Raw genomic sequence first — 18049 nt, forward strand, 5'->3', positions numbered from 1 at the left:
CAGAATTTTCCCTGTCTGTCAGCTCCATCATCAAATATAGTACTGTGCAAAAGTCTTAGACAACCTAGCTCTATGTACAGTGTATGTGCTGAAGACCTTTGCACAGTACTGTCCATATAAAAAGTAAATAAGTAATGCAAAAAGACAGCAAAAAGTAATGAAGTAGAGTTTATGGGTTCACTGTCTGTTCAGAAGTATGATGGTGGAGGGGAGGGAACTGTTCCTAAATGTGTAATGTGAGTTTTCAGGCTCCTTCACCTTCTCTCTGATGGCAGTAGTGAGGAGATAGCATGTCCTCGGTGTTGGGGTTCCTTAGTGATGGATACTGCCTTTGTGACGAATCTTTTGAAGATGTCCTCCGTGCTGGGGAGGGTAGTGCCCATGATGACTGAGTTTACAATCAATGCACACAAAATGCTCGAGGAACTCGGCAGGCCAGGCAGCATCTACGGAAAGGAGTAAACAGTCATTGTTTCGGGCCGAGACCCTTCATCAGGACTCGGGTTTGAGTTTACAATCCTCTGCAGTGGTCCCTGCATAACAGACCATGATGCTGTCCATGGTACATCTGCAGAAATCTGCTGGAGAATTTGGTGACAAATATATCACTTTACACCGTACGCTGTCAGAGCAGTGTTGCCAGGATATTCAAGGACATGACCCATCCAGCCAACACACTTTTCGTCCCTCTTCCCTCCGGGAGAAGGTTCAGGAGCTTGAAGACTCGTACGGCCAGATTTGGGAACAGCTTCTTTCCAACTGTAACACTTACAGTACGCTGGAGGAACTCAGCAGGTTGGGCAGCATCAGTGGAAACGATGAGTCGACATTTTGGGCTGGAACGTTTCCACTGATGCTGCCCGACCTGCTGAGTTCCTCCAGTGTACTATAAACGTTGCTTTGATCCCAGCATCTGCAGATTATTTTGTGTTTTCTTTCCAACTGTGATAAGACTGCTGAACAGATCCTGACCCGGATCTGGGCCGTATCCTCCAAATGTCCGGACCTGCCTCTCGTTTTTTTTTGCACTACCTTACTTTCCATTTTCTATTTTCTATTTATGATTTATACTTTAAATTTTTAATATTTACTATCGATTTTGACTCCAGGGAAGTGCAGAATCAAATATCGCTGTGATGATTGTACGTTCTAGTATCAATTGTTTGGTGACAATAAAGTATAAGTATCTCCTCAAATCCCTAGCTTGCTGCTCTTTCATAAGACACCTTTCCCTAAAAGTCATAAGGATTGTGAGCATTCCCACCTTTGATGACTGTGAATGTGAAAGTGGAAAACGAGGGAGTGAAGAATACAGGAGATGAGTGGCTGACTGGGAGAAGGCGGTTTGTGTGGGAGATGATGGATGAAAGGGAGAGTGTGTGTAGGGGGATGGTGGAGTTGCCAATGTGTGTGGGTGGGTATGTGGTGGAGAGAGAGCTGATAGCAACGTGTTAACACAGCTGAATTATAAAACTGGAACTGTTGTTAAGGATTGTTAAAGACTTGCCTTCACAAATCTTGTGAAATTGTTCTTTTGTAATGCATTGCATCACAGTCCTTTGGTTTTCATGACTGACAGAGAACTCCGATGTCAGTTCCAGCCAGGAGCAGCAGGCTACGGCCTTGGGGGGCCCCTAAGAACAGATGACATTTCTCCCCTGGGTAATGTGCCTCACTAACCTTCTACCTTTGCAACAGCCACTATTAGAATCAGAATCAGGTTTCATATCATCAGCATATGTTGTGAAATTTGTTGTCTTTGTAGAAGCAGTGCATTTTAATATATAATAATAGAAAAAATGAATTACTGTACAGTAAGTAAAAATATATTAAATAGTTAAATAAGTAGTGCAAAAATAGAAATAAAAAAGTAGTGAGGTAGTTTTCATGGGTTCAATATCCATCGAGAAATCAGATGGCAGAGGGGAAGAAGCTGTTCTTGAATCATTGAGTGTGTGCCTTCAGGCTCCTGTATATCCTTCCTGATAGTAGGAATGAGGACAAGGCATGACCTGGGTCATGGGGGTCCTTAATGAGTCTTTTTGAGGCATTGTTCCTTGAAGATGTCCTGGGTGCTGTGGAGACTAGTGCATAAAATGGAGCTGACTGAGTGAGATTACAAATCTCTGCAGCTTGTTTTGATCCTGTGCAGTCGCGCCCCTCCCCCCATACCAGATGGTGATGCAGCCAGTTAGAATGCTCTCCACAGTACATCTGTAGAAATTTACCAGTGTCTTTGGTCACATTAGCATGGAACTGCTGCCCTTATTGCAGCAGTGGTGCTTTTAAGCGCTGGTTCTCATACTTGCAGCTGCAAGTTTGCATGTCAACAACTGCAGTACTGTAACTCAATAAATTATTAGCCCATGCAGAAGCTAAAGCATTGCATTGCACATCTAAACCTAACAACATTGTTTCATTGAATTGTGATTTTACAGCCACTATTAAAATCAGTGTCACTGGCCATGAAATGTTATTTCAACCAAAGTTAGAAGAGTGAAGTTTTTAAAGTTCAAAAAAAGTTGGAGGTACATTTATTATCAAAGTATGTATACACTATAACAACAGGAATTCTGCAGATGCTGGAAATTCAAGCAACACACATCAAAGTTACTGGTGAACGTTCACCAGCAACTTTTATGTATACACTATACAACCTTTGGGAGACGAATCCTAAGAAACCCAAAAGAACTCATAAAAAAAGAGAACTGTTGAACACCCAATGAACAGAGGGAAAACATTGAATAAATCATGCACACAATAACTGCAAGCAAATCGTGTTCTGAACTGAAGTCCACAAACAGATTTTTAGGCCTTTGTGTATTGGGAAAGGGTTTCTGAAGCACTCTTGTAATTCATGATGTAGGAAGAAGGAAGGGTCTCAGTCCAAAAGGGTTAATTGTTTATTCCCCTCCATAGATGCTGCCAGGCTTGCTGAATTCCTCCAGCATTTTGTGTGTGTCACCTAAGGTATATACAGTCCGGACTGGGTCAGAGGAGATGGGAAGGAAAATCTGAGGAACGTGAGTGAAAGATGAGATTCTGAGTTATTGCCTGATATTCCTAAATATCTGAGTAATATCAGGCAATACTTCACAATTGCAATATATTAGTGGGATAGCTGAATGACCAAGCATACTTGTTGGGTTTGTGGGATCACAATTTATCTTTTTCGACTCGCAGAACTTTCTATCAACCACCTTCTCAATTCTAAACATGAAAGTGAAGTACCTCCATCTCTGTTTTTGCAAATGAAATTATTTTAAAATATTAAGTTTATGATAGAAGTAGAGGCAAGTGATTTATGAACACAAGAGATTCTGCAGATGTTGGATATCCACCTCCAACCTGATGGTATGAACATCGATTTCTCTAACTTACAGTAATTTCTTCCTTCTCTCTATTTCCATTGTTCCTTCTCCTAATTTGCTTATCATCTCCCGCTGGTGCCCCTCTTCCTTCCCTTTCTCCCATAGTTCACTCTGCTCTCCTATCAGATCCCTCTCGTATCAGATACCTTTACCTTTCCACAGATCCCCTGACCCCACCTACCCACATTTCCCATGACCTGGCTTCACCTGTCTTCTGCCAGCACATCCTCCTTCCCCTCTCCCCACTTTCTTATTCTGTTTTCTTTCCCCCTTCCTTTCCAGACCTGAAGAAAGGTCTTGCTCTGAAATGTCAACTCCATAGATGCTGCCTGACCTGCCTTTGTGTTGCTGTAGATTTCCAGTGTCTGCAGAATTTCTTGTGTTTACAACCATTCCAGTTGTAGAAGATTGCTGCCAGAAGATCGACCGGAGGAAGTAAAAGTGAAAAAAAAAGACCAGGAAATGCAGACATGAGGGGGAAATGGAATAATAGGAACTCTGCTCCTGAATTGGTTCAACTAAGTTTGTAGGATATCCTAGATTGTGCTTTAATGTTATTTCTTTTCTCACCCTGTTGATGAGAAGCTGCCTGTTACAAAGTTAAAAATACTTGTTGTTAAGTGGAAGGCTTAATGTTGCCCCTCAACTAGTAGGAAGTAACTCCATGCTTTAGTTTTAATTTTACATGAAGAACGTATCATTACTACTTCCATACACAGTTCTTTGTTCAAGGAGAGAGAAATATTGTTAAAGCTTCTGGTCATTGATGTTGCATTAGAACAGACTTGCCGAGCGTTCTTTGCACTTCCTGTTTTATGTCTGATATCCAGCATCTGCAATGTTTTGCTTTCAGATCTTTGTATAAAATACTCGTACAAAGTCAAAAAGCATTGACCAATACAGACAGAATATGCCATATGGTCTCATTCTGTGCTGTAATTTATCTGATCAGGATTAACAGGTATCAAGGCACACTTGCCTTTGAAAAAGATAACCTGCACTGATTACTGGCAAGTTGTATTATGTTTTATTAAAAATTCAGTCCATTTCTCTAGTGCTCCACAAATGCAACAAACAGCTTAATAGGTTGAGTGAACTTGGCCTTTTCTCCTTGGAGCAATGGAGGATAAGAGGTGACCTGATAGAGGTGTATAAAATGATGAGAGGCATTGATCGTGTCAGTAGTCAGAGGCTTTTTTCCCAGGGCTGAAATGACTAACACAAGAGGGCACAGTTTTAAGGTGCTTGGAAGTAGGTACAGAGGAGATGCCAGGGATAAGGTTTTTTTATGCAGAGTGGTGAGTGCGTGGAATGGGCTGCCAGCGACCGTGGAGGAGGCAGATACGATAGGGTCTTTTAAGAGACTTTTGGATAGGTACATGGAGCTTAGAAAAATAGAGGGCTATGGGTAACCCTAGGTAATTTCTAGAATAAGTACATGCTCGGCACAGCATTGTGGTCCAAGGGGCTTGTATTCTGCTGTAGGTTTTCTAGGTTTCTATTTAGAAGGAGAAACACTTGTGGCATTGTGACTGTTTCAGCCATTTCTGTTATCTTTATCTTACCACCTCAGTTCAATTAAGTGAGAAAACAGAGCACCAAAAATCTCTTTTGAGCAGTTTGTTATCCCTCAATGCATCTTATAACAATTCCCTCTAGAAATGGGCCATCTTCCCTCAGGTCTATTGAATTGCACTAAAAGTGAAGATGTTTAGACGTGATGGGCCGAAGGGCCTGTTTCTCTGGTGAATAACCCTCTGATTTTGTTTTGTGATCATCCTAACATTTCAACTGCAATTTTGTTTTTTTTAAATCTTTCTGGTAACTGTTGCAAGATGCAAATTTTTAGTTGGATCCAATGGTACTCCTCTCAGTCAATCCAAAGTTCACCATTAAGCTGCAGGAAAAAAAATTAAACAATAATTTGTACAGAATCCAATAGCGCTGGAAATTAATTAGATTAGTGTTCAAGATAGAATGCTATTTGTTTTTGAAATAATTGCACCCTATTAAACTTATTCAGTCACTTATAATTTAGAGCCTATTTGGAAATAATTTATTTTGCTGAAGTCTTCAGTGAGAACCATTAATATAATATCATAATGTGAGCCATTGTTGTAATATCATAATGTACCATCTATTTTGGAACACAAGCCAGTAACGTTTTTTCAAACTTTCACATTGTATATGAATCATTTAGAAGATTACACGTAAGGAAAGAAGAAGCTTATTACTGTATTGTACTGTAATTCTCCACATTACAATAATAAAAAAGGAGATAAATCTTTTGACTGAATTCAATACAAATCCGTTACAATGGAAATTACCCAGACTTGCTATGCAAAACGGCGGGAGGAGAAGATGGCAGCGTGCCGCGCGTGCACAGCTCTCCGGTGAAAAATGATGTCGTTTCTGTTAAATAGGGGCCATGGACAGTTCTGATTTGATGGAGAATGGACGTGAAATCACAGAGGAACATCTGCAGAAATTTCTGAAACGCCCGTCCGCTGCTGTCGTTACTGTGTGGTTGGGAATCTTTCGGAGGGTAGGCCTCAAAATCCCCAGCCTTGCCTGCTTTTGGTGACCGAGAAAGAGGTCGAATCGCTCAGTACTCGGTGTTGGAGAGCTGATCGGAGCTCGAAGTTTTTAGATGACTCAGAGTCGGATTGTGGTCGGCATGGCAGGGAGAGTTTTTCTTCCTTCTCCCGTCTGCGTCAGATGTGGGACATTTGAGAAACTTTGAACTTTTTACTGTGCTCACGGCCTTTCTTCATCAAGTTATGGTATTGTGCACTGTTGTAACTATATGTTATAATTATGTGGTTTTGTCAGTTTTCTCAGTCTTGGTTTGTCCTGTGTTTTGTGATATCACACCGGAGGAAATAATGTATCATTTCTTAATGCATGCATTACTAAATGACAATAAAAGGAGACTGCGTGTCTTCATTATCTAAAAAACTGATGCAGGTCTTAGCCCGGTTACAAACTGGTTTCTACAAAAAAAAATCCATAAGAGTTAAGTGAACTTATCTTTGCAAAGATGACAGTGTTTTTCATCTGGATTATACCATTACCTTTGTAGCTGCTACAGCACCTGACTGCAGAGTCTGCAGATGCAGTATCTTTGCACATAGAATGAATGGGAAGTGAGTCTAGCAATAGGATAACTGTATGATAGCTGCCATGAAGGTTAAGAGAAGTGAGGGTTGGTTGTGGTAGTGGTGGGGCTGGGGGAAGGGTGTGCTGGTGGAATAGAGAGTTGGGAGGTCTTCATGTGTTTTCAGTCTGTTGGACTCTATGTAGTGATCCTCATTGATTGACCTCAAGTAATGGGAGCAGAGGCAGAAATCTGTTCTGTGGATGATTTTAACCAAGTCGACAATGTGTTTTGGCAGTCCCATGATTATGCAGCAAGGAAAGCTAAGGGACGTGCCAACAGCAACATTAGTCTCTCGAGTGGAGCCCTTTAATCAATGTCCTCTGTCTGCCTTGCTGCAGGGATTGCTTCTTGTTTTCTTTGGAATTAGCATAAAGGTTGTACAACAGTGTTACAGCTTCTGCTGGTAAGATCGTGGTTAAACCCGAGGCACGTTGATGGCACAGAAGCAAGTGTAGGCCATTCAGCTCCTGGAGTCTATCCTGTCACTGAGTAAGATTTGGGCTGATCCAGTCTTGGCCTCAACACCACTTTCCCACTCTATTCCCATTTCCTCTCAATCCTTTCTTATTGAATTATCTACCAATCACCACTTTAAATATATGCATTCTTTGCCTGCAAAACTCTTGGATAAATACCTCTGGAGATATGAAATCCTTCCTAATTTCTGTCTTAAATGGATGACCCTTCATAAACTTTGTGCCCAACCAAGCATTTTAAGGAAATAGGATTACAATGGAAGCACCAATAAGCTCCAGTAAAGATTGGTGTACGCTGGGGAACAAATCTTTCTTCCAGTTGTAAAGGGCAATATGTTTATGTATATAGAACTGAGTATTCTCATCAATAATTGAAGTGCCACAATAGTGTAGGTGCACATTCCTTTATCCGAAATTTTGAAACTCAAAAAGCTCCGGCCGAAGTTTTTTTCACCAACAGCTGATATCACTCAGGTGTGACGTGGCAGCACTAGCAGAGGCTGCCAGACGACAGTTGTGTTACACGTGCATTTGCTGTTCGCTGATATTTTGTGTTCACTGTTGACTTTGTGTTTAATTTCACTGTGAAAATGTCAAAAAGAGCTACAGATACCCCTATGGGTAACAATCAGAAAAAGAGAAGGAAGCATCTATCATTATCAATAACGCAGAAAGTGGAGTTATTGCAGAAGCTTGATTGTGGTGTGTCTGTGCGGCATCTTACTGAAGAAAATAGTGTCAGAACTACCACTGTATATGATTTAGACACACAGAAAGACAAGTTACTGAAGTTTTATAGTGACAGTGACGTTCTACATTTATTCCAGTAAGTTGTTTACCATCTGTTTGATTTGGTTCGATTGAAGCTGTATATTTTAATGTTTTATTGAATGTTTTATTGAATGTTTTTGTCAGAAATAAAATTTCTTCCTGTCATTATTCCCTAAACAATACAGTATAACAATTATTTACATTGTATTAGGTATTATAAGTAATCTAGAGATGATTTAAAGTATACGGGAGGATGTACGTAGGTTTGGTGCGCCGCTGGGTCCTAAAGTCCACTGCACTGAGCCACGCTAAATAAGGGACTTGAGCATACGTGTTTTTTGGTATCTTGGGGGGGAGGGGGGGGTCTGAAATCTGAAAAATTCTGAATTCCAAAATGCAACTGGCCCCAAGGATTTCGGATAAGGGACTGTGGACTTGTAGTGGTCAGCTATTACAACTCAGGGTATTGGAGTTCGGAGCTCAATCTCAGTGTCCTCTGTAAGAACATTTGAACGTTCTTCCCGAGTGCATGGATGTTTTCTCTGGGTGCTCTGGTTTCCTCCCACAATCCAAAGATGTACAGATTGATAGGTTAATTGATCATTGTGAATTGCCCTGTGATTGTCTAGGGGTAAAATCAGTCATCCAGAAGGGCCTGTTCCATGCGGTATTTATAAATAAAAGTTTTAAAATGAGTATTATACATCAGCAATGGTGTAGTATGACCCACTTTTTCTCATTCACATTTCTATCTCTTTCTCTTCTTTTTTACTTTATCTTTTTTATTGTTGCATCCCATTTTCATTTTTCTTGGTTTCCTATTCTTCTGTTTTCTCCCAATCTCACAAATCCATTTTCATCTTCTGATTCTCTTTATATCTCATTGCGTCTCGCACTGTGTTACCTTCTCTGTCAAATACCTTCTAACCAGAATTTCTCTTCTTTGTTCAGAGGTGGGAGGACCCCATTGTCTCGCTAATAATCCTGGACCAGAGAATGCTCAATATTGGACAATAAATATATTTGAAAATTTGTGCTCACTTTAAGGCAATTCAATAAAGAGCATATTAATTCCTTCATTATTTACATATAAAGTCAAAATGTCCATAAATATGATTTAGGATAAATGACAATTGAAAAGCAAAGCAATTCTTTTATGATAAGCTTCAAGTTCTTAAGATTTGTACAGAAGTAAGTCATGAGTAATTTATTTGTGCCTAACTTGCTAATAATTTTTCAGGTTTATCAGTACATGCATGAGACAATAAACATCAGTGGCTGTCCAGAATTCAGAGCTCGTGCAACGGCCAAGGTATGCGTTGTGGAAGTACTGGTTGATGTGTTGTATCTGTGTATTTTAATTCTGTGTACATGTGTATTTCAGGTGTTCGAGAGTATATATGAGAATTTAGACATCAATGGCAGCCCAGAAGGTAGAGCCAGTGCTACTACCCAGGTAATAACATTAACTGGAGCCCGTGTTCATAATGATACTCTCTGATTAGATTAAGAAAATCCTTTCATTGTCAATTGTTTTCAACTATTTGCAATTCAGCATTTGCAGTGCTGAACTAAAACAAAAATCAGTGCATGATAACTGTCACAAGAGGACAGTAAAAACCATTTTGCAACTTTTATATAAATGCACCAAATTTGGTCTGGTCACTTCTGGGCTTACCAGACAATTCTGTAATGATCTTGATCTAGTTTTGCAGAATTTAGCTGTACTTTCCGTAAACTGATGATGAAGTTTGCTTACGAATGCATTCATGGTAATAAATGTCAATGGGGATGAAAGCTGTCATGTGAACTCTTTTTAATGGGCTCTACATATTTTTGCTTTTCATATTTTACACTTCATTAGATTGAGTTTACTGGACTTGGTGACACAGTGGCTTTGCTTCTGAGTTTTGTTTGAGGTTGCTTAATTTGTTGCCAGGGCGCTATAAAGTCATAGAAACATAGAAAACCTACAGCACAATACAGGCCCTTCGGCCCACAAAGCTGTGCCGAACATGTCCTTACCTTAGAAATTACCTAGCGTTACCCATAGCCCCCTATTTTTCTAAGATCCATATACCTATCCTGGAGACCCTTAAAAAACTCTATCATATCTGCCTCCACCACCGTTGCTGGCAGACCATTCCAGGCACTCACCACCCTCTGCGTAAAACAACTTACACCTGACATCTCCTCTGTACCTACTTCCAAGCATCTTAAAACTGTGCCCTCTCATGCTAGCCATTTCAGCCCTGGGAAAAAACCTCTGGCAATCGACATGATCAATACCTTTCATTATCTTATACACCTCTATCAGGTCACCTCTCATCCACCGTCGCTCCAAGGAGAAAAGGCTGAGTTCACTCAACCTATTCTCATAAGGCATACTACCCAGTACAGGCAACGTCCTTGTAAGTATCCTCTGCACCTTTTCTATAGTTTCCACATCCTTCCTGTAGTGAGGTGACCAGAACTGAGCACAGTACTCCAAGTGGGGTTTGACCAGGGACCTATATAGCTGCAGCATTACCTCTCAGCTCCTAAACTCAATCCCGCAATTAATGAAGGCCAATGCACCATATGCTTTCTTAACCACACAGTCAACCTGCGCAGCAGATTTGAGTGTCCTATGGACTTGGATCCCAAGATCCCTCTGATCCTGCACAATGCCAAGAATGAACCACTATCAAAATGAACCACTTCACAGTTTATCTGGGTTGAACTCCATCTGCCACTTCTCAGCCCAGCTTTGCATCTTATCAATGTCCTGCTGTAACCTCTGACAGCCCTCCACATTACACACAACACCACCAACCTTTGTGACATCAGCAAATTTACTAACCCATTCCTCCACTTCCTCATCCAGGTCATTTATAAAAATCACAAAGAGTAGGGTTCCCAGAACAGATCTTTGAGGCACACCACCGACCTGCATGCAGAAAATGGCCCGTCCCCAACCAATCTTTGCTTTCTGTGGGCAAGCCAGTTCTGGATCCACAAAGCAAGGTCCCCTTGGATCCCATGCCTTCTTACTTTCTCAATAAGCCTTGCATGGGGTACCTTATCAAATGCCTTGCTGAAATCCATATACACTACATATACTGCTCTACCTTCATCAGTGTGTTTAGTCACATCCTCAAAAAATTCAAACAGGCTCGTAAGGCATGACCTGCCTTTGAAAAAGCCATGTTGACTATTCCTGATCATATTATGCCTCTCCAAATGTTCATAAATCCTGCCTCTCAGGATCTTCTCCATCAACTTACCAACAACTGAAGTAAGACTCATTGGTTTATAATGTCCTGGGCTATCTCTACTCCCTTTCTTGAATAAGGGAACAACATCCGCAACCCTCCAATCCCCCGGAACCTCTTCCGTTCTCATTGATGATGCAAAGATCATCACCAGAGGCTCAGCAATCTCCTCCCTTGCCTCCCAATTTAGCCTGGGGTACATCTGGTCCAGTCCCGGTGAATTATCCAACTTGATGCTTTCCAAAAGCTCTAGCACATCCTCTTTCTTAATATCTACATGCTCAAGCTTTCCTGTCCGCTGTAAGTCATCCCTACAATCACCAAGTCCAGGTCATTGGGTATATTTAAGGCAGTGGCTGATTGATTCTTGATTAGCCAGGGCATGAAGGGATACGGGAAGAAGGCAGGAGATTGAGGCTGAGAGGGAAAATGGATCAACCATGATGAATTGGTGGAGCAGATTCGATGGGCCAAATGGCCCAATTTTGCTCCTATATCTTCTGGTATTATTATCTTATTGCTTTTGGATCTTAATAGACATCATTTCTGCAGAATATGTTTGCTAAGGGCATGAAGTACAGTTTGCTATTACATTGATTTGCTTAACTTTTTGAATTTTAAAGAGCTCATGAAATATCAATATAGCCATGTTCAACAGTTATGTTGGAACTTCTCTTAGCCATTGTGGGAATTGCGCACAGGTGCAATGGAGTGATGCTCTGTCGGTTTCATGGAACCTATAGGTTCCTCATGAGTATCGTACTTCTATATGTCTACCACTTTGTTTTTGCCACTTTTCCACAGCTCTGTTTGTCCAAGTGCTAAATGTAGAATTAATGTTCAGCCTCTTACTATGAGATCTAGCTGGAGATGATAAATATGCTGTCAGACTTTGCTCTCTTCTAGCAAGCTGCTCATTAGTTTGGGACAATTCTGCAATGTAAGACTAACCTGTGGCTTCCATTCTTTAACATAATCTCTCCAAACACATCCATCCTCCCCTCCATTCGTAAGCCCATTTATCAGATAAACGTCCTTGCTCCTTGTATCCTGCTGGCTGCTTTTCTGTTCATCTCCTCCCTCTCACCCAACCAGCCAAACCCTTCAAGATTTTTCTCTGCCGTTGCTTTGGGCTCCCATCATTCTTCAGTTTTCTCCAATACTCTCTCTTCTTCTCCATTGGATCCACCTTCTGCATTGTAAATCCTCTTCCCTCTAAGCTGAAGACCACCCATACTTCACACCTGGATCATATGCTGCTGAATTGTTCTCTCTCATTGGGTCCAAGTAGTATCACCCCTGCAGATGGGCCAACATCATCCTCTCCAAGAAGAACAGCCTTTGACCCTTTCTTCTTTGCCCTACATCTAGCCCTTCTTTCCTAAGTCATAGTAGATTGTACCAACTTCCTGTCTTCCTTAAATTGAATCTGTTCAATTGTCCACACTTCTGCACAATACCAAAAAGCTCCTATAAAAGTTACAAACACTCCACTTAACTGTGACAAAGATAATCCATCGCTTCCCAGCATTGTTGGCCCTTCTGCAATCTACAAGCACACGGTTTTCCATCTGTTTCATTATTTATTGATGGAGATACAGCACGGAATAGGCCCTTCGGCACCTTCAAGTTGTACTGCCCAACACTACCCGATTTACCCAAGCCTAATCATCGGACAATTTACAATGACCAATTAATTTACCATCTGGTATGTTTCTGAACTGTGAGAGGAAACCGGAGCACCTGGAGGAAATTTATGTGGTCACGGGGAGAATGTACAAACTCCTTACAGACAGTGGTGGGAATTGAACTCGGGATGCTGGTATTGTAAAGTGTTGTGCCAACCACTGCGTAACGGTGTTGTCCCCAGTGTGTTTAACTGTGCCCAACTTGGTAGGACAACTCTTTCTGTCTTTCTTTGCCTTCCCAACCATAGCCAAAGAATCACCAACAATAACTTCTCTTCCAAATCTTCTATCATTACCTCTGAAAAGATTAAATTATCTTTATTTGGCCCACGTACATCAAAATCGTCAGTGAAATGCAACATTTGCATTGTTGTTTTGTGATGTGCTGGGGAGGGGGCAGCCTACAACTGTAGCCTACAACTGTAGCCACAGTTCTGGGACCAAGATAGCATGCATACAACTCACTTACCCTACATGCACATTGTTGTAATGTGGGAGAAAACTGGAGCACCTGAAGAAAGCCCATACTCATGGGGAGAACGTACAAACGCCTTACAGACCGTGGCGGGAATTGAACCCCGATCAGTGTTCACTGGCAATTGTAAAGCAATTGCACAAACCGCTACGTTACCATGCCAATTACTCTGCTGTCCATCTGTGATCTCAACATACCAACAAACCTATGATGCAATCTCCTCACACTCCAGTAAATGCCAGATGAATATTAAATGAAACCTGATTTGTCATCTGTTTGTTTGACATGATGAAGAGAAGGGAACAATAAACCGTGAAGATCTGTATAGTAGGTATTGTGGGTCAGAACTGAAGTGATTAAAGATATTGTCCAACAGTAAGTTTCATAATATGTTTAATGAGTAAGGTTTCATTATGATTTAAAGGAAAATCAAGTATTAAACTCTAAACATACAATAATTGTTAACAAGAATACATCCAAATTCTGGAGGGAAAATATCTCTCTACCCTACTGCCTGTTATGCCACTGGTGTTTAGGGCAGCAGTGAAGGTCCTCCATCTCTGGTGGTGTTCAGGGCTTCCTTCATCATGTCAGTAGCTTCCACTCCGTTTTCACTACTGTCAATCATGCAGGTTCTGGGTGGAGACTCAGGAATAGCATTGTACAGATGTAGAAGGGTTCTTCATTGCTGTTCCCGTAACAATTTTGTTTTACCAGTAGGGTTGCTAGCCTTGAGCTGAACCCTGAAACCTGGAGGACTGGTGGACCACTCTTTGTCTGTCCTCTACCCTTTGACCTGTTTGGCATAGTGACTCTACCAACAGCCAAAGCATAAGGCCTTGACTCCAGCCAACATAGCTTTCTGGGCCATTGAAGCACATAAGCCTCCAAGCCCAACAACAAGAAAGTGGCCCTCTTGGAGAGGAGGGAAAATATACCTGATGTTAATTTTGCTTTTCATATATCTAAATGAAATCCCATTTTGTTCATAAATTTTAAAAATTTCTTTGCTGAATTCTCTTTAAAAGTCACTGAGGTTAGAAATACCGCCATGTGGAATATAGTCTCATGCACCATAAGATAGCTTTTACCTAAAAACCCATCTCCTGGTGGGCAAAGGTGTAGGGAAATTGTAATGCTGTGCTCTACATGTCTGATCCACTGGAGGATAAAGATCTTCTTAGTAAGTTGAAAGGGAGTTCCCATATCAGCCATCGTTGCGGAGCCTGGCAGCAAAGCAAGCCAAGCAATATCCTGTGATGCTCTCAGTGTCTCCACTTCCCTGACATTCCACTTATTTCTTTGTAGAGATCCTGACAATTATGATTCTTCCACTGGTTTATCACCTTTGGTGGCATAATATTGTAACGGCCATCGGGCAATTGGGATTTCCTTTCTCCATTAATGACTTGAGAGTGGAACTGAGTTACCACCAATACTTCAGAGGAGATTGTGATGCATTCTCCCCACTTCTCAACTTTGCAACTAATGCATGGGGTTTCCCCTAGTCGCACTCAGAAAGCTTTTCTCCCCCGCATTAGAGTACTGATCTTTCTGTCATGGGTTCTCTGTGCATGCAGTTTCACTGTGTGTTTTTAAGTGCTGAAAAATGCCTTGTTAGTACTTAATATTCATTGAATTTTAACTTGAATACTTTGAGTACCATTATTGTGCTTTTCTTGTGTCATCCTTTAAGTCCTAGTTAGGGTTCTGAGACCTTTCTAACCCATTAATTTGGTCTTCAAAATGCATCCTATCCGGTGTTTAAATACCAGCCAATGTTTTTAAACAATGAACAAACTTTAATACTCGTAGAACAAAGATTATTGCTGACTCTGTGAATTGAGATATAATTATTTAAGCTTTCACATTCCAGCAACTTAAAGCATGACAATTGGTTTGAATAGCAACTGGAGTATATATTAAACAAGTGACTGTGTGGGTGACTGTATTTACAGTGGATACTGGTTATTGGGGACACTTCGGGACCAGTGCATTTTGGCTCAATTAAGCGTCTGCCCCAATTAGTTTCATGGAAAGTGATAAAAAGGTATAATACAAACTACCATTTAACTGAGAAGCAAATTATTTATTTAAATGAAATGCAGAACAAATTAGAACACTACCAATAAACAAGTACTACCAGTACTATAAAACTGTGTATTAGTTCCAAATAGTTAACAATGGAGGAAATCATCCACTGAATGTTGCTGTGTTCTTTTGATTGACTGTAAATGAACAAAATCAGTGTATCACCTAGTGCAGATAATGGGCAGTCTTCATACAGTTCTTTCAACTATTGCATTTCCAAATCTTCATTTTCATTGTAATTTCTTTGTTGTTCCTAACCTGTTGGGGTAGTGAAATCATTTTATTTTCACTACCAGCCGTTTCTGGCATCTCTAAGCCTGAATATTTGAAACTGCAGTGAGCAAAACAGTTCTTAATTGTCTTACTGCTTATATCGCTCCAACTAATTGTGAAAGAAAGATTGCTTTTGAACAGAAACACACACAACTGACACTATTTAAAAACTCACACAAAAAATGCTGTGAACGCAGCAGGCCAGGCAGCAGCTAAAAAAAAGAGAGAAAAAAAGGGGGGAAAATTTAAATATATTAAATAAATAAATAAGGGGTGGGGTGTGAATGGGAGGAGGGGCATTAACAGAAGTTAGAGAAGTCAATATTCATGCCATCACATTGGAGGCTACCCAGACGGGATATAAGGTGTTGTTCCTCCAACCTGAGTGTGGCTTCATCTTGACAGTAGAGGATATATTTTCCTCCCCTTTTTTTCTCTTTTTTCTCCCTCTGTCCCTCTCACTATAACTCCTTGCCTGCTCTCCACCCTCCGGGCTCCCCTCCCCTCTTCTCTCTCTCCCCAGACTTCCCCTCCCATGATCCTCTCCCTTTTCCAGTCTGGTATCCCTTTTGCCAATCAACTTTCCAGCTCTTAGATCCACCCTTCCCCTCCTGTCTTCTCCTATAATTTCGGATCTCCCCCTCCCCCTCCTACTTTCAAATCTATTACTATCTTCAGTTAGTCCTGACGAAGGGTCCTGGCCCGAAACGTGGACTGTACCCCTTCCTATAGCTGCTGCCTGGCCTGCTGCGTTCCACCAGCACCTTTTGTGTGCGTTGCTTGAATTTCCAGCATCTGCAGATTTCCTTGTGTCTGCCTATTTAAAAACTGTTCACTTGAAGAACAAAGTAGTGTTTAACATCCACACAGGTGCAGTGACTGAAGCTACTTAGAATCTGTTTGGCAACAGTCTCTTGTCCTAATTAAGCGGCATAGTGTCCCAGATAAATGAAGTAAGTCCTGAATAAAGAGCTGCCCCAGTTAACTGGAATCCACTGTACTGTGTTTTGCACATGGTCCCAGGGGGATGCTGTTTTAGCTGTACGTAAGTGTGTGGTTGAATGGCAATTAAATATGAATTTGAACTTGAAATTATAAGGCTATGGGTGCTAGAAATCTAAAGCAAGGACAGAAAACCCAAAATGCTGGAACTGCTCAGCAGGACAAGCCCATCTGTAGGAACATTTATTTTTGTTTTGATTTTATTCATATATTAGTGTGCCTTAGAGCTTCAACAACATTGTCAAACATCTCCTGCATCCTGCATAATCTATAGATCAAAGAAAAATCTGACATTTCAAACAGCACAGCTGTTGCCATTATACCGTGATTCGTTCACAGAGAAATAATAGTCATCTTGATTTTAGTTACATCTGAACCATGTACTAAGGAAAATCATAAGCCTAGAAATTAATTAGTGCTGGCGAACGTGTTCATCTGTGGTTGTTCTGGGCATGGTTTCGTCACGGCAACAGTCAACAACACCTGAGGCCCAAAAGCTCCTAAGGCCACAGGAGCTATTGAACGTCACCTGTGCTTAGATATGTGGTTTCAAATGAGGGAGAACCAGGATTGGAGAGGGGCATTGTTGTGGGTGGTGGTGGGGGGGAAATAGAACTAGGGATTGTGGGTCAAAATAGACCAAGTGTTGGATTCGGGAATCGATCACAGGTCAGCTCAAAGATCAATCAGAGGTTGGGGCAAGTGTCTGGGAATTCAGTGATAAGATTGGTGGGAAAGTTGTGTTGCTGGGCTGGAAGGAGGCTCAGAGGAGTGCAGATGAAATAAGAGTAGGCCTTAAAAATGGCTTTTCAATTGCTGCAGGTACATTTCAGAACAGTATCATTCCATGCTCCTCTAACATAGAAATTGCAATCACCATTGCAAGTGTAAATCATGGCAGGCAGTAACCAGCTGAATTTCTGGAGATGTGTGCCTAGAAGCCATAGCCATTCTAGAAATAAATAACATACCATCTCAGGCATCCCACCTGGAAGATCCGGGAGTCTCCCGCATATCGATAGTGGCTCCCTGGCGCCCGGAAATTATATACGATATCCCGGAAATTATATAAGATATCCCGGAAATTATATAAGATTTCTTTGAGACGGAGAGCAAGCATCCTGATTGGTCTTTCTTTGTGCTAAGAGTGGTCCCCAACCACCGGGCCGCGAGGAAACAATATGATTTGGCGATATGAAACGATGTGAGTCAGCTGCACCTTTCCTCATTCCCTGTCACGCAGTGTTGAATTTTAACACAGGCGAGGTCATCTGTGACCCAAGACGTGCAAAGGAATAGGCCCGTGACCCATTTGTGAATGTTTCTGGTGAATCATCCATATCAGCGCGGGAAGATCAACTCCTCGAGTTTGCGAATGACGGTGGGCTGAAAAGTATGTTTGACATAACATCTCTGCCGGCATTCTGGATCAAAGTCAAGGCTGAATATCTTGAGATTGCCACAAAATCACTGAAAACGTTGCTTCCA

The 18049-nt window shown here is 41.3% G+C and overlaps 1 protein-coding gene across 5 annotated transcripts in view; it reads left to right on the forward strand.

Annotated features, from left to right (window-relative positions):
- lin7a (lin-7 homolog A (C. elegans)) overlaps positions 1-18049 on the forward strand; it is an 81197-nt gene that overhangs the window by 44361 nt on the left and 18787 nt on the right. The window contains exons 1-3 of one of the 5 annotated variants that reach the window (XM_072267501.1): positions 6602-7833; positions 9019-9090; positions 9163-9234. The exons of 1 other annotated variant lie outside the window; for it this stretch is intronic. In XM_072267501.1, coding sequence (XP_072123602.1) covers positions 9031-9090; positions 9163-9234 — 132 coding nt within the window. In that variant the 5' untranslated portion in view covers positions 6602-7833; positions 9019-9030. Of the gene's footprint in view, positions 1-6601; positions 7834-9018; positions 9091-9162; positions 9235-18049 lie in introns of those variants that run through there. 3 more of the 5 variants (XM_072267497.1, XM_072267499.1, XM_072267498.1) reach the window with 3 other exon arrangements.

The sequence above is a fragment of the Mobula birostris genome, chromosome 9, assembly GCF_030028105.1.
Source record: "Mobula birostris isolate sMobBir1 chromosome 9, sMobBir1.hap1, whole genome shotgun sequence".
NCBI lineage: Eukaryota > Metazoa > Chordata > Chondrichthyes > Myliobatiformes > Myliobatidae > Mobula > Mobula birostris.